General features: G+C 44.5%; 1 protein-coding gene across 1 annotated transcript in view; it reads right to left on the minus strand.

Annotated features, from left to right (window-relative positions):
• The window catches only part of B4GALT1 (beta-1,4-galactosyltransferase 1), a 174171-nt gene that overhangs the window by 44818 nt on the left and 104411 nt on the right, over window positions 1-24942 (minus strand). The window contains exons 3-4 of the mRNA XM_082243793.1: window positions 8348-8535; window positions 95-217 (exon numbers count right to left, since the gene is read on the minus strand). Coding sequence (XP_082099919.1) covers window positions 95-217; window positions 8348-8535 — 311 coding nt within the window. The remainder of the gene's footprint in view (window positions 1-94; window positions 218-8347; window positions 8536-24942) is intronic.

The raw sequence follows: 24942 nt of genomic DNA on the forward strand, positions 1-24942 counted from the left end.
CACACACACACATACATACATATATATGCATATATACATATACACACACTATTTTACTTTCTTTTTCTCAATTAAAAAAAAAAAAATATCATACCGATTGTATATATCATCATCTTCTCCGCCCCATCCCCAGTAATTGTTTGGAAATCCATTGATTCTTTCAAACTGCTCTTTACTTAAAGCAGACACCCCTCCAAAATATTGGGTGTATGGTAACCTAGTAAACAAATAAATAAAAAAAACCCGTAAGAAAAAAAACACAAATTTCATTTTTAGAGCATATACAAAACAAAAGATACACAGAATGATACAGTTTAGCCCATTGTAAAACAGGAAATCTAAAACATGAAAATAAATTTCTAATTTAAGGCCCCATTTACACCAGTACATTGTGTGTGTGTAATTATATATTTATTTATTAGTGGTGCATCGAAATTTTGGCAACCAAAATTTTCGGCCGAAAATGGGCTTATCACTACTACGACTGTGTATGAATGAACTAACACACCGGGTGGGCGCTAATAGCTGCGACTAAGTGAGCCCTTCACTTCCCCGTCAGGCGGGTATCATTTGGGGGGGAAAAAAATTAATTTTCGGTTTTCAGCAAAAGGCATCCTGCATTTTCGGTTTCGGCCCAGAATTTTCATTTCGGTGCATCCCTAATCTATCTATCGTGCCTTGTGAAAGTATTCGGCCCCCTTGAACTTTACGACCTTTTGCCACACTTCAGGCTTCAAACAGATATAAAACTGTAATTTTTTGTGAAGAATCAACAAGTTGGACACTTGTCGGTTTGCTTGCAATACGCTCATTAGAGCATGTACGGGCAAACCGGCATTGAGGAAAGGCTACTGGCAGTGAAAACTTTCCCTTAGATGTGTAGATACGTTCGCTCTTCATAGCCACTTCCATACCGAGTCATAGTAATATGACGTCGGCATAGTGGTTGTACGGATCCGGGCGGCCGTCATGACGTCCGCCCGCTCTAGCTGCTACTGCGGGGGCGCGCAGCGATCAAGGATGAGGCTCGTCCCTCGGACATAGCCCATCCCTGATCAAGGTAAACAGCCAATAGAAATTGGCTGTTTACCATGTGATCGGCTGTGTCAATCACAGCCGATCGCACGAGCGGCTCCAGCACGAGCCGCTCGTTCTCTCTGCAATGCGCGCCCCCGGGGGCGCGCAGAGCAGCGATCGGGGACGAGGCTCGTCCCTCGGACAGAGTCGATTCCCGATCTAGGTAAAGAGCCAATGAAATTGGCTCTTTACCACGTGACCAGCTGTGTCCAATCACAGCCGGTCACAAATGTCAACAGAGAACACGGTAACTAGCTGTCACCGTGTTCTCCTCCTCACACACTGATCCTGTGTGAGGAAGAGAGTGTGGTAACAGCTAGTTACCGATTACAGTGCACGCTAAACACACTGATTGCCCCCCCCCCAATAAAGAGCACCTGTCACTAGCCCATCGGGTACTCTGATGACAGGTACTCGGGTACTCTGATGACAGGTACTCGGGTACTCTGATGACAGGTACTCGGGTACTCTGATGACAGGTACTCGGGTACTCTGATGACAGGTACTCGGGTACTCTGATGACAGGTACTCGGGTACTCTGATGACAGGTACTCGGGTACTCTGATGACAGGTACTCGGGTACTCTGATGACAGGTACTCGGGTACTCTGATGACAGGTACTCGGGTACTCTGATGACAGGTACTCGGGTACTCTGATGACAGGTACTCGGGTACTCTGATGACAGGTACTCGGGTACTCTGATGACAGGTACTCGGGTACTCTGATGACAGGTACTCGGGTACTCTGATGACAGGTACTCGGGTACTCTGATGACAGGTACTCGGGTACTCTGATGACAGGTACTCGGGTACTCTGATGACAGGTACTCGGGTACTCTGATGACAGGTACTCGGGTACTCTGATGACAGGTACTCGGGTACTCTGATGACAGGTACTCGGGTACTCTGATGACAGGTACTCGGGTACTCTGATGACAGGTACTCGGGTACTCTGATGACAGGTACCCGGGTACTCTGATGACAGGTACCCGGGTACTCTGATGACAGGTACCCGGGTACTCTGATGACAGGTACCCGGGTACTCTGATGACAGGTACTCGGGTACTCTGATGACAGGTACTCGGGTACTCTGATGACAGGTACTCGGGTACTCTGATGACAGGTACTCGGGTACTCTGATGACAGGTACTCGGGTACTCTGATGACAGGTACTCGGGTACTTTGAGTACCTGTCAACGGAGTACCCATCATCAGAGTACCTGAGTACCTGTCACCTACCCATTAGAGTACCCGAGTACCTTCCACCTGCTCATCAGAGTACCTGATGCCTGAAGTACCCGAGTACTTGCCGCCTGCTCATCAGTACCCATCACTACTCATCAGTACCTATCACGTATCAGTACTGATCATCAGTACATTATCACCTATCAGTACTACTCATCAGTACCTATCACCTGCCTGACACCTGCCCATCAGAGTACCCGAGTACCTGTCACCTGCCTATCGGAGTACCTGAGTACCTGCCACCTGCTCATCAGTACCAGAGTACCTGTCACCTGCCCAACAAAGTACCCGAGTACCTGTCACCCTTCATACAGCCACCATGTCCAAGTCCAAAAAGGTTTATATACGTCCTCCGTTTAAACCTAAATACCGGTGTTATGGCAGCAGATAGCTGCCATAACCCTGGTATTTTTTTAAACGGTGGACGGTTGGCTTTCCGATAAGGGTGGTCCCAGCGGCGGATTCGCCATGGGATCACCCTTCCGGGATGGCGGAAGAGGTGCCCCCCCCCCTCCCTCACTTGACTCTATGGTCTTGGAGGACCGGAGCTACGGAAAATGTTGTTGCCTAGCAACTGGTTTAAAAGGTTTTTTTTTTTTTTTCATTTTATATAATTTTTTTTTTTTTTTCTATCTTTTAGTGTACTTGTGAGATCTGAGGACTTTTTGACCCCAGATCTCACAAAAAAGAGGCCCTGTCGTGCCTTTTTCTATTACAAGTAATGTTTACATTTCTTGTAATAGAAATAAAAATGATCCTTTTTTTTTTTTTTTTTGTGTTAAACGGTGTAAAAATAAAAAATAATAAAATAAATAGTAAAAAAAAAAAAATTAAAGCGCCCTGTCCCCGTTAGCCCGCGCGCAGAAGCGACGCATACGGAAACCCCGCCCACATATGTAAACGGTGTTCAAACCACACATGTGAGGTATCGCCGCGATCGTTAGAGCAAGGGGAATAATTTGAGCCCTAGACCTCCTCTGTATCTCAAAGATGGCAACCTGTAGAAATTTTTAAATTGTCGCCTATGGGGATTTTTAAGTACCAAAGTTTGTCGCCATTCCGTGAGCGTGCGCAATTTTGAAACATGACATGTTGGGTATCTATTTACTCGGCGTAACATTATCTTTCACATTATGGAAAAAAATTGGGCTAACTTTACTGGTTTCTTATTTTTTAATTAAAAAAAAAAGTGATTTTTTTCCAAAAAAATTGCGTTTGGAAGACCGCTGCGCAAATACGGTGTGATAAAAAATATTGCAATAATCTCCATTTTAATCTCTAGGGTCTCTGCTAAAAAAAATATATAATGTTTGGGGGTTCTAAGCCGTTTTCTAGCAAAACAACTGATTTTAGCTTGTAAACACCAAATGTCAAAAATAGGCCTAGGCAAGTGGCTAGGATGCATGATGATGCTCCTTGGATGTTGGGCCCCTCTATATGGCTAGGCTGTGAAAAAGTCTCACACATGTGGTATTGCCATACTCCGGAGGAGTGGCAGAATGTATTTTGGGGTGTCATTTTTGCTGTGTACATGCGTTAGGAATATCCTATAAATTGACAAATATATGAAAAAAAAGTTTTTATTTTTTTCCCACATTTTCCAAAAACTTGTGGAAAAAAATGACATGTTCAAAGGACCCATAATGCCTCATAGAATATACGTTGGAGTGTTTGCTTTCCAAAATGGGGTCATTTTGTGGACTTTTCCATTGTATTGGTGCTCTAGGGCCTTGAAAAGTGTGATAAGTAGTAAGAAAGTTTTATGTGTATTTATGCTCCTAAAACGCCTTATGGTGCTACTTGGACGTGGAGTCTTTTTGTGGCCAGGCTGTGTAAAAGTCTCACACATGTGGTATCACCATACTCAGAAGGAGTAGCAGAATGAATTTTGGGGTGTCATTTTTGCTGTGTACATGCTATGTGTTAGAAATAGCTTATAAATTGACGTTTTGGGGAAAAAAAAGAAAAAAACATTTTTTTCATCATTTTCCCAAGAATTGTGGGAAAAAATTATAACATCAAAAAACTCACCATGCCTCTTACTAAATACCTTGGACTGTCTACTTTACAAAAAGGGGTCATTTGGGGGGTATTTGTACTGTCCTGACATTTCAGGGCCTCAAGAAAGGAGATAGGCCATCAGTACATCTGGTGTGATCAATTTTCACTAATTGGTACCATAGCTTCTAGACTCAATAACTTTCACACAGACTAAATAATATACACTAATTTGGGCTAATTTTACCAGAGATATGTAGCAGTATAAATTTTGGCCCAAATGTATGAAGAAAAATTAATTTTTTGCAAAATTGTATAATAGAAACTAAAAAAAAAAGTGTTTTCTTTTCAAAATTTTTGCTCTTTTTTTGCTTATATCACGAAGAAAAAAAAACCCAGTTGTGATCAAATACCACCAAAAGAAAGCTCTATTTGAGTGAAAAAAATTATAAAAAATTTGTTTGGTTACAGTGTAGCATGACTGTGAAATTGTCATTCAAAGTGTGAGAGTGCTGAAAGCTGAAAATTGGTCTGGGAAGGAAGGGGGTCTAACTGCTCTGTATGGAAGTGGATAGACAACTCTGCTGGCAAACACTCCATGCACGGGTCTGTTTGCCGTTAGAGATCTATGTGTATTGTGGTGCGGAGTTCAAGGATCAAGCAGCAGGGATAGGACTGCCAACGGGGGCCCCTATATAATGTGAAGAAGTCAATATCGTTTTGATATACAGTGCCTTGCGAAAGTATTCGGCCCCCTTGAATTTTGCGACCTTTTTGCCACATTTCAGGCTTCAAACAAAGATATAAAACTATAATTTTTTGTGAAGAATCAACAAGTGGGACACAATCATGAAGTGGAACGAAATTTATTGGATATTTCAAACTATGTTAACCACTCTGCAACCGCTCACAGTAATACTACTGCGGCAGAGTGGTTCGTTATCGTCCAGCCACGTAGTATTAACGTGACTGGACACTCCCCCTTCTGGGCGGCGCTTGCGCGCCGCCGGAGGCTCGCTCCCGCTGTTTTCATTCACAGCGGGAGTCGGGCCAGGGGAGGAGCAGCGGCGATCGCCGCTGCTCTTACCCGATCGTCGGGGATCGAGTCTGGAGATCCGCCCGCTGTGTGTAAACACAGCGGGCGGATCTCCATAGTGACAGGGAGTGACAGATCGGACTGTTCAGCATAGCTGGACATCCGATCTGTCCATGACTCACACAGTCACCTCCCCCCCTACACGTCAGTAAGCACTAGGCATACATTAACCCCTCCCTCTCCAATAAAATTAACCCCTTCCCTGCCAGTGTCATTTTTACAGTAACAGTGCATATATATAGCACTGATTACTGCAGTAATGTCACTGGTACCCCCAAAAGTGTCAAAAATGTCAGTCAGGGGTCCGGTCTGTCCGCCGCAATGTCGCAGTCCCGCAAAAAAAATCGCAGATCGCCGCCATTACGCGTTAAAAAAAAACACCAAAAATGACAGAAATCTTTCCCTTTGTTAGTAAACGCAATAACTTTTGCGCAAACCAATCAAAATACGCTTATTGCGATTTTTTTTACCAAACATATGTAGCATAAAACAAATTGGCCAAAAATTTTTAAAAAAATTGGTTTTTACATCTTTTTTGGGGGGAATTTCATATAAAAAAAATGTTAAAAATATTGTTATTTTTTCAAAATAAACGCTCTTTTTTTGTTTATAGCGCAAAAAGTAAAAATCGCACAGGTGATCAAATACCACCAAAAGAAAGCTCTGTTTGTGGGAAAAAAAGGACGTAAATTTCGTTTGGGTACGGCGTCGCACGACCGCGCAATTGTCAGTTGAAGTCGCACAGCCCTGAATCGCAAAAAGTGGCCTGGACGGAAGACAGCAAAATCCTCCGGTGGTAAAGTGGTTAAATAAAAAAACTGAAAAATTGGGCGTGCAAAATTATTCAGCCCCTTTACTTTCAGTGCAGCAAACTCTCTCCAGAAGTTCAGTGAGGATCTCTGAATGATCCAATGTTGACCTAAATGACTAATGATGATAAATAGAATCCACCTGTGTGTAATCAAGTCTCCGTATAAATGCACCTGCACTGTGATAGTCTCAGAGGTCAGTTTAAAGCGCAGAGAGCATCACAAAGAACAAGGAACACACCAGGCAGGTCCGAGATACTGTTGTGGAGAAGTTTAAAGCCGGATTTGGATATGGATACAAAAAGATTTACCAAGCTTTAAACATCCCAAGGATCACTGTGCAAGCGATAATATTGAAATGGGAGTATCAGACCACTGCAAATCTACGAAGACCTGGCCATCCCTCTAAACTTTCAGCTCATACAAGGAGAAGACTGGTCAGAGATGCAGCCAAGAGGCCCATGATCACTTTGGATGAACTGCAGAGATCTACAGCTGAGGTGGAAGACTCTGTCCATAGGACAACAATCAGTCGTATACTGCAAAAATCTGGCTTTTATGGAAGAGTGGCAAGTAGAAAGACATTTCTTAAAGATATCCATAAAAAGTGTCGTTTAAAGTTTGCCACAAGCCACCTGGGAGACACACCAAACATGTGGAAGAAGGTGCTCTGGTCAGATGAAACCAAAATCAAACTTTTTGGCAACAATGCAAAACGTTATGTTTGGCGTAAAAGCAACACAGCTCATCACCCTGAACACACCATCCCCACTGTCAAACATGGTGGTGGCAGCATCATGGTTTGGGCCTGCTTTTCTTCAGCAGGGACAGGGAAAATGGTTAAAATTGATGGGAAGATGGATGGAGCCAAATACAGGATCATTCTGGAAGAAAACCTGATGGAGTCTGCAAAAGACCTGAGACTGGGACGGAGATTTGTCTTCCAACAAGACAATGAGCCAAAACAAAGCAAAATCTACAATGGAATGGTTCACAAATAAACATATCCAGGTGTTAGAATGGCCAAGTCAAAGTCCAGATCTGAATCCAATCGAGAATCTGTGGAAAGAACTGAAAACTGCTGTTCACAAACGCTCTCCATCCAACCTCACTGAGCTCGAGCTGTTTTGAAAGGAGGAATGGGCAAAAATTTCAGTCTCTCGATGTGCAAAACTGATTGAGACATACCCCAAGCGACTTATAGCTGTAATCGCAGCAAAAGGTGGCGCTACAAAGTATTAACTTAAGGGGGCTGAATAATATTGCACGCCCAATTTTTCAGTTTTTTATTTGTTAAAAAAAGTTTGAAATATCCAATAAATTTCGTTCCACTTCATGATTGTGTCCCACTTGTTGATTCTTCACAAAAAATTACACAGTTTTATATCTTTAGGTTTGAAGCCTGAAATGTGGCAAAAGGTCGCAACGTTCAAGGGAGCGAATACTTTCGCAAGGCACTGTATTTATCTATCTATTGCTATAGCTCCACACTGAACAAAAATAAATACATTTGGATAAAGTGAGGAAAAGTTGAATTGTCAGGTACTGGTGACCACTGTCACCAAATCAAAGTAAGGGGAAATGCCAAATATTACAGAGGTCTCCAAAACAAAAATGTCAGGGAAAATCAAATTGGTTTACAGGTTTCGTGGACAACTGTCTAAAGATGGATACACACAGTTTGTTTTCATTCAACCAGCAGGCTTTACAATAAAAACTCAGATTCCTTCCTGATGTTGATGGAGAGTTTTCCCCCCCGCTGTGCTATTTTATCCTGACAGTGGGGACTGCCATGCAAATGATCGGCTTCTGTTGAACAGAGAGGGCTACACACAGTTTGAAATTCCCATTGAATCAGCCAAAATTTCGATATGCGTGTATCCAACTTAAGAGGGTAATGCCTTCAATTTGGGAGATTTACACTAACTTCTTTGCGTGTCTCTGGGACAGGAATTTTCTCCAAAAGTAAAGTCCAGGAAAAAAAAAAAACCTTGCAGGATTTTTAAACCTTCCCTACTCAATCCAAAGCTAAAACAAAAAAAAAAAAAAAAAACGAACACCTTTATAATGTGATATTGTAAAGAACTTTTTTTAAACTTCTAAAACGATTAAAGGAACTTACCCAAACCCAAACTTATCCATTGATACAGAGAGGTGTCTGGGTTGGCTGTAGCACTTGTAGATGTTTCTATCATCCATTGGAATAAGATCAACATCACTGAAGACAAAGCAGTTATAGTCATATTCTTTCAAAGCTTCAACAAAGCCAATGTTCAGCAATTTAGCACGGTTAAATGTAGAATCACCATCCTTGAAGGGTGGAAAGAAATAGAATATAAGCACAATTGCCATTTTAAAGGAATATTTTCGTTATAGTTTGTATAAATTACTTGCATTTCTAGTTTTCACATAGAAATATTTGTACTTTGAATAGATTATAATAAAATATTAAGATGTTCGTAACACAACTAAAGATTAAGTAGGTTTAAAATTGCTCAAGGTTATTGATCATTAAAAAGAGCAACAAGCCACTAATTAGACAACACTTTCCTTGTCCAGATTAAAGTCCAGCTACAGGTATTTTTTTTACAGTGTGGCAAAGAAGAAAGATTTCTGTCTGGAAAGATTTCACCTCTGTGTCCCTGTGATGTCTGTATCAACACCCTCTAGTCGACCAACAATGCACATGTGCAGCAGGGAGGGTGGGCCTTAATCCCCCACAGGGTGCCCATTGGAACAAAGAGCCGTCACAGACCTGGTAACCCGCTAATACCTTGCTAACACCCCATAACCCTGTCATCTTCATCACACCTGGCTACCCACTGCAACCTTCCAAACCCCCCACCCAGTCATCCTCATCACACCTGGCAACCCACTGCAACCTTACCAACACTCCACCCAGTCATCCTCACCTTCATCACACCTGGCACCCCACTGATACCTTGCTAACACCCCACCCCATGTCATCCCCATCCTCATCACACCTGGCACGCCACCGATACCTTGCTAACACCCCAACCCGTCATCCTCATCACACCTGGCACCCTTCCTAACGCCTATCCCGTCATCCTCATCACAACTGGCACCCCACTGATACCTTGCTAACACCCCAGCCCCTGTCATTCTCATTCCCCCTATAACCCACTGCCAGTTTCCAAACACCTGCATTGAGAAAGCAGCTTATTCCAATGTTGAGAGGACAAGGGTCTCTTCCCCACAAAAATGTGGTGGCAGGTAACGTGGTCTGTGGATGGGGGCATATTGAAATATAGAACACTAGGTTAATAAAGATGCTACCCCAGATGAATGATTAAGTTACTAAACCCGCAACAGTAAAATCAGTATGTATATGCAGTAAATCATGTTTGTTATACCCCTTAGTGTGGAACCTAAGGGGTTAATCCTCTGCATTGTGTAAAAAGGCTGTTTGATTCCTGTCCTGTCTTCTCTGACCCTCCCCTTCTTCCACAGACGCCAAAAAATAGCCTAATGTTTACACAGTCTATATAGTCAGACTGCTCAGTTTGGTGTGTATTGTTAGAGTGTTTTTTTCTTTTTTTCAGGAGGGTGCATGTCAGCACAGGGCCAATCAGCACTATCCAGACATATTCAGACAGAGAATTAGGGTCTTGTCTTTTGGGAGAAATGAAAACTCCTACAAGCCATCAGCACTCACTGATATAAGTCACAAGATTGCTCTAATTGCCATATACAGCTGATGAAAAAAAAGGCATGTATCAGTTTATATTTACATTTTCATGTTCGGTGTACTGTGGGAGACATGATATAGTGATCTGGGTTTAAGGCCCCTTTTACCGCGATTTTGAAAGCAATGGCTATATACCTCAAAACACATTAAAATCGTGCCAAAATAGTGCAGGAACTACTTGAAGTCGGTGCGACTTCAAAACGCACAGATATGAATGGGGCTCATTGAAAATAATGGAAAACGACTTGTCATGCGATTTTGCGGTCCAAAATCGCGGGACACGTTGCACTAGTGTGAAAGGGGCCTTAGTAACACTTTAAGGCCAAATGTAGTTCTGCTCTAAATTAGAGGAAGATTGAACACAGCCCACTGAAAAAGCATTCTGGAAAAACCCCTGAGAATCACAGCATTAAAAAAAAAATAAAGTCTTGCAGGCTTGATTATCTTACGCGTAGAAATTTTATAAGCGGTCAACATGGTCAGGAGTAAGGAATCTAAAAAAAGGGCCTCATCCCATAGGACTTGGGTTTCAACAGCCAGGTCACCATGCCAGTGACGGAGAAGCTGGATGGAAGATTGGTCAGATCATTTTTTGACATAATACTGGCTGATCTGGTAAAATGCACAGATCGTTGGACAACAAACAAGGTTGTCATACCACACTGAGGCCTATCCAGATTTATAAGAACCAGAAAGATCCTGGTCTCAACCTCACAAAAGTAGATGCAAAAAGTTCCAGCAGTGAAAATGCATAGATTACGGTTTACTGATCTCCAAGTACTATCAGGGCATATGCAGTGTCCGTCATCTAGTCCTGCGTTCTGAAATCAGCCCGTCACATATCTAGGTAAAAAAATTAGATGCCAACAAGTCTAAGTCTAACTCATACTTGTTTAACACAATAGTGTACATTTTTTTAAAACTAGAGTTTTGCCTTATTTTAGGTCAGATTGCCCTGCAGATCTGGACAGAAGAAGGGGTTATTCAAGACAACACCCAACATCCAGCATTGAATCGCACAGGAGGGTGAATGTGACAAACATCTGGTCAATGCAATCAATAACAAATGTCAATGCCAGCAGCCACAAGATCCTTGAACAATTTTTACCAGTCAGCCAAAGTCAGGGTAAGTATTGAGGAGGTACGCAAGGGTTGGACAGCAGATCCTGCCAAGGAATATAGATTTAAAAAAATGCTTCCAATTTGTCATTAAGGTCCTTACAGACCAGACCAAAGAGATAAAGTGCCAGGAACCATTTAAAGGGCAAGGAACTGTACATCCAAGTATGTCCAATCTTGAGATAAATTTATTAAATGGGGGGTGATAAGGAGATATTGGTTAAACATTTAGGTCCATGACAAATAACCCCAGATCCTGGAAGTAAAGCATGGTTAAATCCACAAATTGTAAATGGATCGCACAGCCTCAAGTAGAAAAGAAAACAATGGAGGACAAAGTCAGGTGGTGCGATTTCAGCCTTTAAAGGAAAGCCATAGATTATGCAAATTTCTTTCCTGCAGAAAATCTCTCGATTTCCCCATCAATACGTAGCTATTGTGTTCTCCTGGCAGGCAGTAATCGCTTTCTAAAAACCCGACATGCTGGATGTAACCAAGTTGATTAAAGATGGATTGACTTGGGTGCAATCTGCCTGCCCATGGCTGGATTGAATATCAGCCGGCCCCTGCTGAACCGGCCAAGATTCGGTCCATCTATGGCCAGCATAAGGAAGGGGGACTCCATGTCCAATTATGAAGCCTCTATGGTGGGAATTTTAAGCCCTTGAAGAAAAAAGAAAGTCACGCAGAGTCTAAAATCTTCGTAGAACAGAAAACCTCTGCCGTATAGCAGGAGGAGGAATGAGTCCCCACCAAAGAGTGGTGGCTGCAGAAAATACGGTTAGATGCAGGCAGTTCCACCTGAGATTTAAAACAACTTTTCAAAAATCAAGCAGAACCTTGAACATGGTGCAAATTAGGTCACTGCATAAATGCATATATACCCTTGTCTGTTGTGGTGCAGCAAAATGCTTGCAATTGCTGCATGAAAATGAATGTCAAGTAGAAATTCAATTCAGTCCTATGTGGTTGGTTTACATCAATGCACTGCAGTTTAGAGTGGAGGACAATGGGAAACTTTATGAGCCCATTCACACCCACATGAGTGTGTTACCATGTGTGTTGCATGCACACAGAACAGTGTAAATACAGCCTAAATGATGCAATTGCCCTTTTGTTTGCACTAGACATTTGGTTAAAAGCAAAGGAGCTGTGTACCTTTAAATAAAAGGAATACCCAAATTCCCCAGGAATACTCACAGACCCAAGCCAAAGGAATCTTAGGGGTTACAGTAGCAGCCAAGTTAGGATATCTTCACATCGGTGAAAGCACCCACACTCTGATTAGATGCAAGAACCCAAGCAAGGGTTCCTGAGTTTAACTGCGAGAGGCAGCCCTGTAGAAAGCACTGGGAGGCTGCAGACTTCCACAGCTAATTGCGATCACTTGCATGTAATCTCTCATGCAGTGATCAAATGCAAGTGATTGGCCCTGGATACAGACAGGGGTTACTTAAAACACTCCCTTACACTATGCAAAATGAAAAAGAAAAAACGTTTGAAAACAGCCTTTAGCTCTAATTTAACTGGGTAAAAAATTCAACTCAATTCCTCAAAGATGGAGTGTGCACATATAGCTATAAGCACTAAAGAGAACACATTGTATACAGTATGTTACTGCACAACAATTTCAAATAAAGTGTTTTCTTTTTTATACAATAACCTAAACTCCTTAGCTAGAGAAAAAAAAATGAATATTTTATCTGCACAAGGTCAGGCAGTTAAAGCGGTAGTATCATGTTTTTTTACACTTTTACCTAAAGGTAAGCCTATACTAAGGCTTACCTGTAGGTATAATTAATATCTCCTAAACCGGCACGGTTTAGGAGATATTTGCAGTGCATGCAGCTGCTCACGCGAGCGGCGCATGCGCTCTGAAGGTCCCGGGGGACCTTCAGTTTTGCTTGCCGGGAGCTTGCCGGAAAGTCACTCCCGCGCGCATGTGCGGGAGTGAGGTCATCGCAGCTCCGGCCAATCACAGCGCCGGAGCCGCCGAACCCAGAAGAGATGGCGAGGGATTATGGCGGCGCCCGCAGCGATGTCCGGGGGTCCGTGTCAGGGCTTCGTTCTAAGGTAATACATAATGAGCTAGTATGCGATGCATACTAGCTCATTATGCCTTTGTCTTGCAGGGTTTTTTTTTTTTTTACTTTTTGGGTTTACAACCGCTTTAAGTGGGTGATGACAGCAACTGGCATATGTCAGGGATGCTTCAGTTCCATTCAATATTATTCAATATGAACATACATCCGGCTTAAAGTAAAGCAGGTCATACAGGATTCATTTTTTTTCGTTCAAGCAGCAAGTTGAACAAAAAAAAAAATGAATCGATTCCCCCATCCACCCATTCCAGGTGGATGGGGGAATCCAAGTTTTTGTATTCTGGCAGCAGGAAGCCTTCACCACCATCAGAATATACTCATCAGTACCGCCGGCTATAGGCAGCGCACTGATCGAGCAAAAAAGTTTCCAACAAGGCTGGTTGTTCAGAAGTCAATCAAGAGATCGACTTCTGTACAACTAGCCTGCCTATAGATGGATCTAAATCTATGGCTGGATTAAGTCTACACAAAAACAAGAAATTAATCTTCAAATTCTTACATAAATCCAAATAAAAGTGGTTCCCTTTATATCGGGGCTCGACAAACCCCAGGAGCCAGGTTGCACTGGCAACTAGAATTAGCGGCTTGGCATCTAGGCTACACTGCGGCTGGTGTCTTGTCCCCATGCTGCCCCCGGACGTGCGGACTAAGATCCCTGGTGTAGGGGGGACGCTTACATCGTGGTACTGACGCCCTCTTGTGTTGGCAGGGGCTGCAACAAGCAGTCACTGGCAGCGCTGAGGGTTGCCCGACCTGTTCTTACTGCTCAGAGAAGAGGTTGAAGGTGTTGTGGGCTTGATCTGGCACCGTGTCCTTACCAGTGAATGGACAGGGAGTGTGGGGCAGCTGGTCGGAACAGCCTCAGTTCCATTTACAAGCCCACAAAGATGGAAACTGTTTTTTTTTTTTTTTTTTCCATTAAAATTATTTATTCTCTCCCTGTCATGCTATACAGCTGAAGGCCCCTTTCACACGGGCTATCTGATCAGGTCGGCCTGTCAGTTTTTCAGGTGGACTTGATCGGACACTCAAGTCTTCTCTATGGAGTGGCGGATGTCCGCTTACAACCACTGCCATCCGATCCTGTCGGGCAAAAACAGACAGATGGTGGTCCTTCTATCCAAATCTGTCCAACGTATCGAATCAGATTAAAATGGATAGGCAGTTCATTTCCATCAGGCTGCCCCATAGAGATCGGGACTGTCTATGTTCGCTCTGCATAGCAGAGCAGACAAGACCTGTCATATGCCTGTTCAGCGGGGAATAGCTGATAAATCCCTGCTGAGCAAGACGATTCCACTTAGCAGAGGTGTATGTGTGAAATGGGCCTAAGGTGGCATGAGTTACTGGATCTCCCATCACCTACAACTTGCTGCACTGTCCTTGCCTAGTGAGCCACTGCCCATCACACCATCAAGCCAACTACACACGGGCCGAGTGCTGGGCAACATCAGCCGGTTCATTAAAAAACTGGCCGCCATTCGGCCCATGCGTACGGCAGCCGGTCCGACAGAAGCCGGCCATTCGGCATGAACGGGGGAAAAAATGGCTCCTAACTTTTTTTAGCCGGCTCCTAGATTTCAAGCAAATTTGTCAAGCCCTGCTTTATATAGTTCAAGCCAGTACGGTATTATTAAACACGTTCTGAAACTAGTTTTAGGCAAAACCTAACCCAATGCACTCAATTTCAGGTCATTTATTTACTTAGATTATGTTTCTCCAGACTATAATGGCAAAGAAAAGGACACAAATACAGAACAGCATAAGTAATTGCCATTGTATATCCCAAGAGAGAGTCAAACACCCCCTAATTACGGAACAGGTTTCTAGGAAACGATCCCCTTTGGAGTTGAAAGGCACTCGTGAGCTTTCCCAGCCTACAGCAAGTTCACTATAAATGTACCTTTTGTGTCAGTGTTCATTTAAGCCTACATTACAAGCTTACAGGTTAACACTGGGAACATATAAAGCTACAGGTACTGCTTTGTAATATACAAGGGATTGAATTTCAACTTTTTGTGAATTGCGTCCACAAATATGTTTTTGGCAGCTACTCAACCAAAAAGTGCAAAAAAGAAAAAAAGGTTTCGTAACAGAATGCTTAAAACACAGAAGTCTTTAGGGTAAACCATACACAGTGACTGCTGCATGAAATATTTAACATGGTCCCATGAGACTATTCACAAAATTATCCCTACTGTTCTAGGCCACAGAAGCAAATTTAAAATACCAATATATTTTTTAGGGACTCTAGGTTAATAGATAAATGGCTGTTCACTAAACTAGCTGGACAACACATTTCATCTACGGTGAACACAATTTCAAATACAAAAACAATAGTTCCATACCTGTTTAACAAGGAATGTAAATCAAGCAGCAGCAACATTTAAAAATCTGTTAAAATGTGCAGTCATGTGCACTACAATCTGAAGTTTATATTTTCAGGTATACAGTAGAGAAAAACCATCAGCTCGAGGTTCATCTGGTGTTTCTTCATTATTTGCGTTTCTACACATTGGAAAAACCAAGTGGGAAGCAGAAGAGAAAGATAGGAAAAAAATAAAGATAAGGAAACATAAGAAAGAAAGTAGAATGATGTCAGATGACTGATTTTACATGCTGCATTCTCAAAATGTTACAAATGGGCCAGGGAGATGAGTTTCCACAAAAAGCTACACATATTTTAAGAGTTTAGTCTCCATAATGTGAAAGCAAGCAAGTGAACCCTGCTCAGTCTTTTAGTTGATATAATTCGCTCTGTACTTTTCAAGTAAAACCAGCACAATATGTAAAAGCCTTCATCTGACATGGTTTATAGGAAAACAAAGCAATTTACAATACTAAACATACTTCAGAATGCAGGCTACACAAGTCATGTTTTATTTTGAGCTAAAAACAGCAAAAAAAGGCATGTATAAATATTAGAGGTCAGTCTTCCCGTGCCAGCAATTACAAAATATTCAGGGCCTGTTCACTTTTTTGCACTGCAGTAACATGCATGTTGACGCTACATTCTTTGAGGCACTGTGTTGCATCGCACCCCAACGCACTTTGTTGATAGAGGCGTGTTGCAGCGCAATGCACAGCATTTCACCAACATATGCTGGTGTGCGCTGCCAGACCTTTTGGTGTGTTTTGGGTGTCAAACAGCCTAATCAAATAAACTGGCTGCCTTAATGCAACATAGCATAACACATGCTAATGCACTGCAATGGTCTGAATGCACCCTAAAGCATCATATGAAGATACAAAACCATATACTAGGGACACTAAAATTCAGAGACAAAAGTTTGACTATAATGAAAAGGTTTCATTTTCCAACTGCCCCTTTACTTTTCGTGAAGCCATTCTCAGCTTGCATTAATTAGGAAACTACCAAACGAATCTCAATAGAATGTGCCTAAAAAGAATGACAGCTTGTGCCTATACATTTTTAGCCAATGTATACACAAAGGAAACTTTTAAATTGGATGCAGTTTAAAGATGTTTTATTCTAGTGTACAACATTAACCATGATGTGGTCTTTATAATTCTGTGTATAACTCCAATGTTTATCACCAGTATAAAGACAACAAAAAAACAATTGAGAGCCCCATCAACCAGCAGACCAACTAGATTTAAAATTGTAGGTCATAAAGGAGTACACCTATACATTTGGATCAAGCATAAACCTGTGTTTCAGGCAACAGATAAACTCCCCTTACCGTAAATTAAAGAAAACCTGTGCCACTCAACCTTACCCATAAAAGTAGCACCTCCAGGTTCTTTCCCACAAATTCAAAAAGCTTGGTTCATTAAGGTTGACAAGAAGGAATCAGTCTCCCAGAAAGAAACCATGGCTTAGAGAAGGACTAAGCCCAAACCACATCCAGACAGTGGAGTAAAATTTCCTTTTGGTGAATTGAAGCCAGGAGCGAGAGACTGAGAATCAATGTTCTGGTTGAGGTGAAAGAAACTACCCTAGGGAAGAGAAGTCTTAGGCCTCAGCATCACCTTGCCCTGGTGCAAAACCAGAAACCATTCCTTGCATAAGGCCACCAGATCAGATAGTCACCTTACAGAGGTGATGGCTACAAGGAAAACTACTGTGTGGGTGAGAATAGTGGAATTGGTTCGAATGGTGGTTTCTAAAGTACAGAAAATATCAGATGTAGATTGTATGGAGTACTAGAGAAATTATTGGGGGGGGGGGGGGGGGGGACTTCATTAGAGACTCTCTACAAAAAGTCGGTCGATGAACAAGGGGCTCTGAAACCGAATAGAAAGTGCAAAAAACTGCCCATGATATTGCCGATTACCATGCTCTGGTCCAGACCTATCTGTTGGAAGAGGAGAATTCATTCCACAGAGAAACTGGTGGAAGCACTGAGGCTCAGTCCAAGTAATGAATGCCTTCCATGTCTGATGGTAGACCTTGTTATGTGTACAATTCTCAGTTTGGGAGTCACAAACTCAGATGCCCCTGTTTCTTAGATCCCAGGCATCAAAAACCATGCTTTTAAAGCCAGCTACTGTAAAGCAGGGTTGCAAACCGGTTCTTACAACAGAGGAACCTGACAATCTGGCAGAGACCAAAGAGCATCTGCCAGGAGTCTTACTAGGTCAGTGTACCAAGTCTGCTTGGACCAGCTTGTAACAATGAGGTTCACTGGAATGCCCCCCCCCCCCCCCATCTCGATTCTGTGATGCATAGATTAAGGTGTATTGATCCCACAGAGCTGCAAGACCTAGGTTGTCTCTTTGATAAATTTAGATTGGTCACCGCTATGCCATATCCGAACTGGATGCCGACACAATGATTCACCAGTAGGATGGTCCAATGCTGCTGACATTACCAAATCACCCAAGATGTTGGTATAGAGACTCTAAGGACCAAGTCCTTTGCACCAACAGGGTGCCCAGGACAACTCCCAAGTGCAATAGGCTGGCTTCCATTGTGTATACGGACATGTATGAACGGTGTATGGAGCATTCTATGCGCTGCACTTTATTTCCAGATATGTAAAACAAATAATGCATTCTGTATGCAGGCCAACTAATCGGCTGACCAACTAATCAATTATGAAAAGATTTGGCAACTATATTCTTTATTGATTATAAATGCTTCAGCCACCAGTAATATAGCATCATCATTGATAATATGATCAGTCGGTGCGAAGAGACATGAAGGCCATGGGGATCAAATGCTTCTTGCACTAAGGTTTTTCAGTCCAGCACTTTAGCCAAAATGCCCTATCAATATGTACAGAAATGAGACATGTGCAGGAAATGAGATTAAACATTTCTAGAAGACTGTCACATTGGAAGTTTAACACTACAGCCATCTACTCAACATGTTCAATAAGCAAGGAACCAACCACAGTAGTGACTAGATCACTTTAAAGAGATTTTGACCAATCAGATATGGCTGGATAAAGTTGGCTGGGTAAGAACTGCTAGAACAGACAGGCTACTCCTCTAGGTTCAGTTATGTGCACTACATCAATAAGGACTAACCGTAGACCTCCTACAGTATAAATCCTGATCACGATATTCCAAACAACTAAATCACCCAAGCGCTCACTCCAATGGGAATAAATAGGCGTGCTGCTCTCCTCAGGTGGGGAACTCCAATCAGAAGTGCATAGGAAAGAAAGAAGGGAGGCGCAAATACCTAGTGCATCAGTCCAATAACAGGGATGAACACCTCCACATGTTGTGGACTCAGTCAATGCGATTTTTGCTCTTCATGTCTGAGTATGTTTTTGGAATTTTAATACAAAGTTTTAAAGGTATCCAAAGGTAATGCACTCGGTGCTTGCACCTCCTTTCTTTCCTATAAAACCTGATAAGTTAAGGCCTGAAGTGACTGAGTCATATAGACAAGGCTCTGTGGCTCATAGCTTAAAAACTGCTAAGGAAACAAGCTGAACCTGCAGAAGAGAGAACAGAAGCAAGCTTCTGCAAACAGAGCCCACTTAAAATTTGATGATTTGGGTAATGTATTGCATGACCTTGTTAAAAACCCCAACCAAGAGGGCAGATGACTGCATGATGGGAAAGAGTTTATCATGATTCTAGGCCATTAATAGAAAGTGATCGCTGCTAGCAGGTGAGGGTTGGGTTACCAAAGTTCCATGTGGCTTTTGCAAGGAGGTGCAGCAGTAGGCTTCCCTAACGTTGTATAGCAGGAAAGCGATATGTGTTATATTCCACACAGTGGATATCAGTACTGAGTCTCAGTGTTATTCCCTTCAACTGCAAAAATGGCGAAGATGAAAGGCAATGGGATGGCTCCTGATGCTCGACCTTACCAAGGCTTGCTATGTAAGTCTTCAGAGACAGGGTAAGTGCTGAGGTAATGCCAGCAACTCTGGACCTGGAAAGTGCACCACAGCCAGCATTTACCAGAATGGAGTCTGCGAAGCACTCCACTTTGAACTCAGTCCCTAAAAGTCACTTCAAGGCTTTCTTTGCAATGTCCAGTCCAGTGGGGTCTAAACATGGTACTCCAAAAGCAAGGACAACTAAAGCCACATAGCTGCAACCAGAGACAAAACTCCAGCATCCTTCATTGAAAAGGAAAAAAAAAAAAAACAAAATCTAAAGAAAAAAAAAAAAAAAAAAAAAAAAAAAAAGGTTGCTAGCAAAAAACGGAATTTTTGTAAAATCTTACCGTAAAATTCCTTTCTCTGAGTCCTCCGACAGTCGCCGCCCATTCATACAGTCTTCACCAATGGGGTATTGACTTCATCTCCACAGGAGTAACTAGGCATAAGACTTGTTAAAAAACAAAGCATTTACATAGACACACCCATGGGGGCTGTCCCACTGGTCCAATACCCCCCTGCAATCAGCCATCCCAACTCAGTTTGGTAGCAAGCAGTTAAGTGTAAAAGAACCCCAATAGAGGGGCGGGGCGGTGACTGTCGGGAGGACTCAGAGAAAGGAATTTTACGGTAAGATATTACAAAAATTCAGTTTCCTCTTATGTCCTCCGACAGTCGCCGCCCACTCATACAGTCTTCACCAATGGGGATGTCCCAAAGCAGTGTAGACATGAGGGCTGGGTAACGCAACCGTCAGAAAGGCAACGCAGTACCCACAACAGAGAAAGGAACCTTACGTTTACAGAAAGGTAACCCTCTGGGTAACAAAAAAAAAAAAAAGGCTCAACAGGAGCAACAACTCAGCAAAGCAAATAACCAAGGGGGTAAACAACCCCAACAGCCAGGGACCCAAAATAAAACCAGGGTTCCCTTACGGTACAACCGCACAGAGAACTTTGCGGCCAAAGGAGGCATCCGTCGATGCCAGAACATCAATTTTGTAAAATTTTGAAAAGGTGTGTACTGACGACCAAGTCGCAGCCTTACACACCTGGGCCACCGAAGCCTGATGTCGGAAAGCCCAGGACGCACTCACCGCTCTAGTAGAGTGCGCCTTGACAGGGAACGGAGGCACCCGTTCCTTCAACAAATAGACCTGTACAATTGTCTGTCTGATCCATTTTGAAATGGTCGCCACAGACGCAGCCATATCCTTCCGAGGTCCCTCAGGAAGGACAAAGAGAATCCGATTTCCGAAAGGATTCAGTCGACGACAGGTAAACCCTGATCGCCCTGACAACCTCCAAGGAATGCAAAGCAACCTCCTTAGGATGCTTAGGCTTCGCACAGAGCGAAGGCAAAACAATGTCCTCATTAAGGTGAAAATCAGAAACCAACTTTGGAAGAAAGGACGGGTTAGGTCGCAAGACCACCTTATCCCTATGAACCACCAGGTAAGGGGAGCGGCAAGACAAGGCCGCCAACTCCGACACTCTGCGAGCAGAAGTGATTGGCACAAGAAAGGCAACCTTTCTAGACAGCAGAGGTAACGAGATTTCCCTGATGTTTTCAAACGGGGAACGTTGCCATACGGACAGGACCAAGTTCAAGTCCCATGGAGGTAAGGGCTCCCTACGAGGAGGGACCAAGTGACGCACACCTTGAATGAAGGTGCGAATCAAAGAATCAGACACCACGGGGCGCTGGAAAAGGACTGCCAGTGAAGATACCTGGCCCTTAATCGTGGCCAACGCAAGGCGCTGGTCCACACCAGTCTGAAGGAAAGCCAGCACTCTCGCCACCGAGTATGAACGAGGAGAGAAGCCCCTGGACTCACACCAGGCAAAATAAGCTTTCCATGTACGGTAATAAATCTTACCAGATGATGCTTTTCTAGCCTTAATTAAGGTAGGAATGACCTCTGAGGAGAGACCCCTGTCCCTCAGGACCTGGCTTTCAACAGCCATGCCGTTAAAGCCAGCGACTGTAAAGCAGGATGGAAGATCGGTCTCTGAGATCGTAACTCTTCTCGCATTGGCAGCCGCCATGGAGGCTCGACGGCCAGATGAACGATGTCCGCGTACCAGGACCGGCGTGGCCAGTCCCGCGCCCCCAGAATCACCAATATTGGTTCCGAGGCCAACCTGCGAAGGAACCTGGACAACAACTGAATCGGAGGAAAGGCATACATCAGACGATACTGATGCCAAGGCACTACCAACGCATCCGAGGCTTCTGCCAGAGGATCACGCGTTCTGGCCACGAACCTTTCCACCTTGTGGTTTCGCCGAGACGCCAAAAGATCCACATCCGGGGATCCCCATTTCGCACACAGCATTTGAAACACCTCCGGGTGCAGGGAGCATTCCCCCTGGTCCAGGGTCTGGCGGCTTAGGTAAATCGGCCTGCCAATTCTCTACACCTGGAATGTGAACTGCCAATATTGCCGGGACATGAGTCTCGGCCCAAGACAGAATACTGGTCACTTCCTGGGCCGCCCGGGCACTCTTGGTGCCCCCTTGGTGATTGATATAGGTCACCGCAGTGGCATTGTCCGTCTGCACCCGTACAGGGTGGCCCTGAAGACGGTCCGACCAATGGAGTAGGCACAGCCTGATCGCTCTCAATTCCAATATGTTTATGGGGAGGGAGGATTCCTCCACAATTCCAATATGTTTATGGGGAGGGAGGATTCCTCCACCGACCAAGTGGCCTGGGCAGACAGGTTGCCCAGGACTCCACCCCAGCCCGACAGGCTGGCATCCGTGGTAAGTACTGTCCACTGCAACAGCCAGAAGGATTTTCCGTCCGCCACTGCCGGGGACTGAAGCCACCACAGAAGATCCACTCTGGTTTGGTGACACAGACACTCTCAGATCCAAGGACAGCGGGAGTCTGTCCCATCTGTTCAGGATCTCCTCTTGGAGAGACCTTGTGCGAACGGTATCGCTTCGAAGGCTGACACTATCAACCCCAGGGCCCGCATACAGGTCCTGAGTGACGAAGATTCGTTGTCCCGGAGGGCTCTGACCTCGTTCTGTAGGGTCCGGAGCTTGTCCTCCGGCAGAAACACCATTGCTTGAGCAGAGTCCAGAACCATCCCCAAATATGGGAGAGGAATCGAAGGAGACAAAGTCGACTTCTGTATGTTGATGGTCCATCCGAACTCCTGAAACGGTGCGTAGTGGACAGATCGCGCAGCAGGCTCTGGCTGGCACTCGACCTTAACAGGAGATCGTCCAGATATGCCAAGACCGCAATGCCCTGAGCCCGCAACAGGCTCAGAACTGGAGCCAGCATTTTGGTAAACACCCTTGGAGCCGAAGCGAGACCGAAAGGTAACGCCACAAACTAATAAGTGTTCCTCCGCGATGGAGAATCGGAGGTACCTCTGATGACCCTCGAAAATGGGGATGTGCAGATACGCATCCTTCAGGTCAATAGAGGCCAGGAACTCGCCTGGACTCAGGGAGGCTACCACAGAGCGGAGCGATTCCATGCGGAACTTCCGAACGCGTACAAAGCGGTTCAGAGCTTTTAAGTCCAGAATCGGATGCACCTTGCCCTCCTTTCTGGGCACGGTAAACAGATTTGAGTAAAAAACCCTGAAACCTGTCCCAATGAGGCACCGGGACGATCACCCCCTGAGCGAGGAGATCTTGCACCGCCTGATGCAGGTCCTGTAACCGCCCTGGGGTCAAATGAAGATTTGAGGAAAAAAATCTGTCTGCCGTCCGTGAATGGAATTCGATCTTGTAACCCGATCGATTGATTCTCTGAACCCATCTGTCCGGAATTCAGACCAGCCAAGGTTGGAGGAAAACGCAAAAACGTCCCCCCACCCCTGAAACGGGTGAGGGCGTCCCATCAGGCAGAGGCGGACTGGGCTGCCGCACCAGCCTGGCCGAATTTTGGCTAGCCCGCCCAGGGCTTTCTCTGGCCAACCTGGCCCTTGAAGAGTTTCCCCTTGTTCTATGTCTTGAAGGCATGAAAGGACCCCTGATTAGGTTTAAAGGAGGGGCCCCGCTTACCGCGGAAAAACTTGCCTTTTGGATTCTGGGGCAGCAGAGTGCTCTTGCCCCCAGTGACTCCTTTAACCAATTCATCCAGGGATTCCCCAAACAGGCGAGACCCCGCATAGGGGATGTCAGCCACCGTATTTCTCGAAGTCTGGTCAGCCGACCAGCTCTTTAACCATATCAGGCGACGGTTAATCACCGCGACACTGGACAGGAGCGCAGCTAATGGGGCCTCATTCATTTTACTCACTCTTTGATGGATCTGGTCCACCATCGCCACGGTAGTAGGAGGAGCGGAATCAGCCATGAGGGTGCGTTTTAGCACCTTGGTCCAGTCCGCCACAGCCTGAGCCGCCATGACAGGAGGCGAAAAACGGAATTTTTGTAAAATCTTACCTGTAAAATTCCTTTCTCTGAGTCCTCCGACAGTCGCCGCCACCTTCAATTGGGTATTGTCCACCTATCCGTAGGAATAGCTAGGCATATAGACTTAGACAAAAGGCATTAGCATATACACACCCACTGGGGCTTTCCCATCTGGTCAATACCCCCCTGCATCACCCGTCCCAACTCAGTTTGGTAGCATAGCAGTAGGTAATAAGAACCCCAAAAGAGGGGCGGGGGCGGCGACTGTCGGAGGACTCAGAGAAAGGAATGTTACAGGTAAGATTTTACAAAAATTCCGTTTTCTTACGTCCTCCGACAGTCGCCGCCGCCTCTAAGTCATCACAATTGGGATGTCCCAAAGCAGTATAGACATGAGGGGTGGGAGACGCAACCGTAGAAAAGGCAACGCAGTACCCACATCAGAGAAAGGAATCTTACATGCACCGTAAGAACCAACTGGGCAACAGAAAAAAACAATGTTCAACAGGAGCAACAGCCCAGGAAAGCAAATGCCAACAGCCAGAGACCAAGAGAAAAAATTCAAGGGTCCATCATGGCACTGCCGCACTGAGAACATTGCGGCCAAAAGAAGCATCAGCCGATGCCCGAATGTCTACTTTGTAGAACTTGGAAAATGTGTGCACCGACGACCAAGTCGCCGCCTTGCACACCTGGGTCACCGAGGCCCGATGCCAACAGGCCCAGGAAGTACTCAAAGACCTGGTAGAATGCGCCTTAACAGGGAAGGGTGGAACCCGTTCCTTCAAGGCATAGGCCTGCTCAATGGTCTGTCTGATCCACTTGGCAATAGTCGCTGCCGATGCAGCCATGCCCTTCCGAGGTCCCTCAGGAAGGACAAAGAGAGAGTCCGCCTTCCGAAAGGATTCGGTAGACTTCAGGTAGACCCTGATCGCCCTGACAACATCCAAGGAGTGCAAGGCAATCTCCTTAGGATGCTTCGGCTTTGTACAAAGTGAAGGCAAGACAATTTCCTCATTAAGGTGGAAATCAGTGATCACCTTGGGAAGAAAGGATGGGGGTGTTCTCAACACCACCTTATCCTTGTGAATTAT

The sequence above is a fragment of the Pelophylax lessonae genome (assembly GCF_965119305.1).
Source record: "Pelophylax lessonae genome assembly, chromosome: 1".
Classification (NCBI taxonomy): domain Eukaryota; kingdom Metazoa; phylum Chordata; class Amphibia; order Anura; family Ranidae; genus Pelophylax; species Pelophylax lessonae.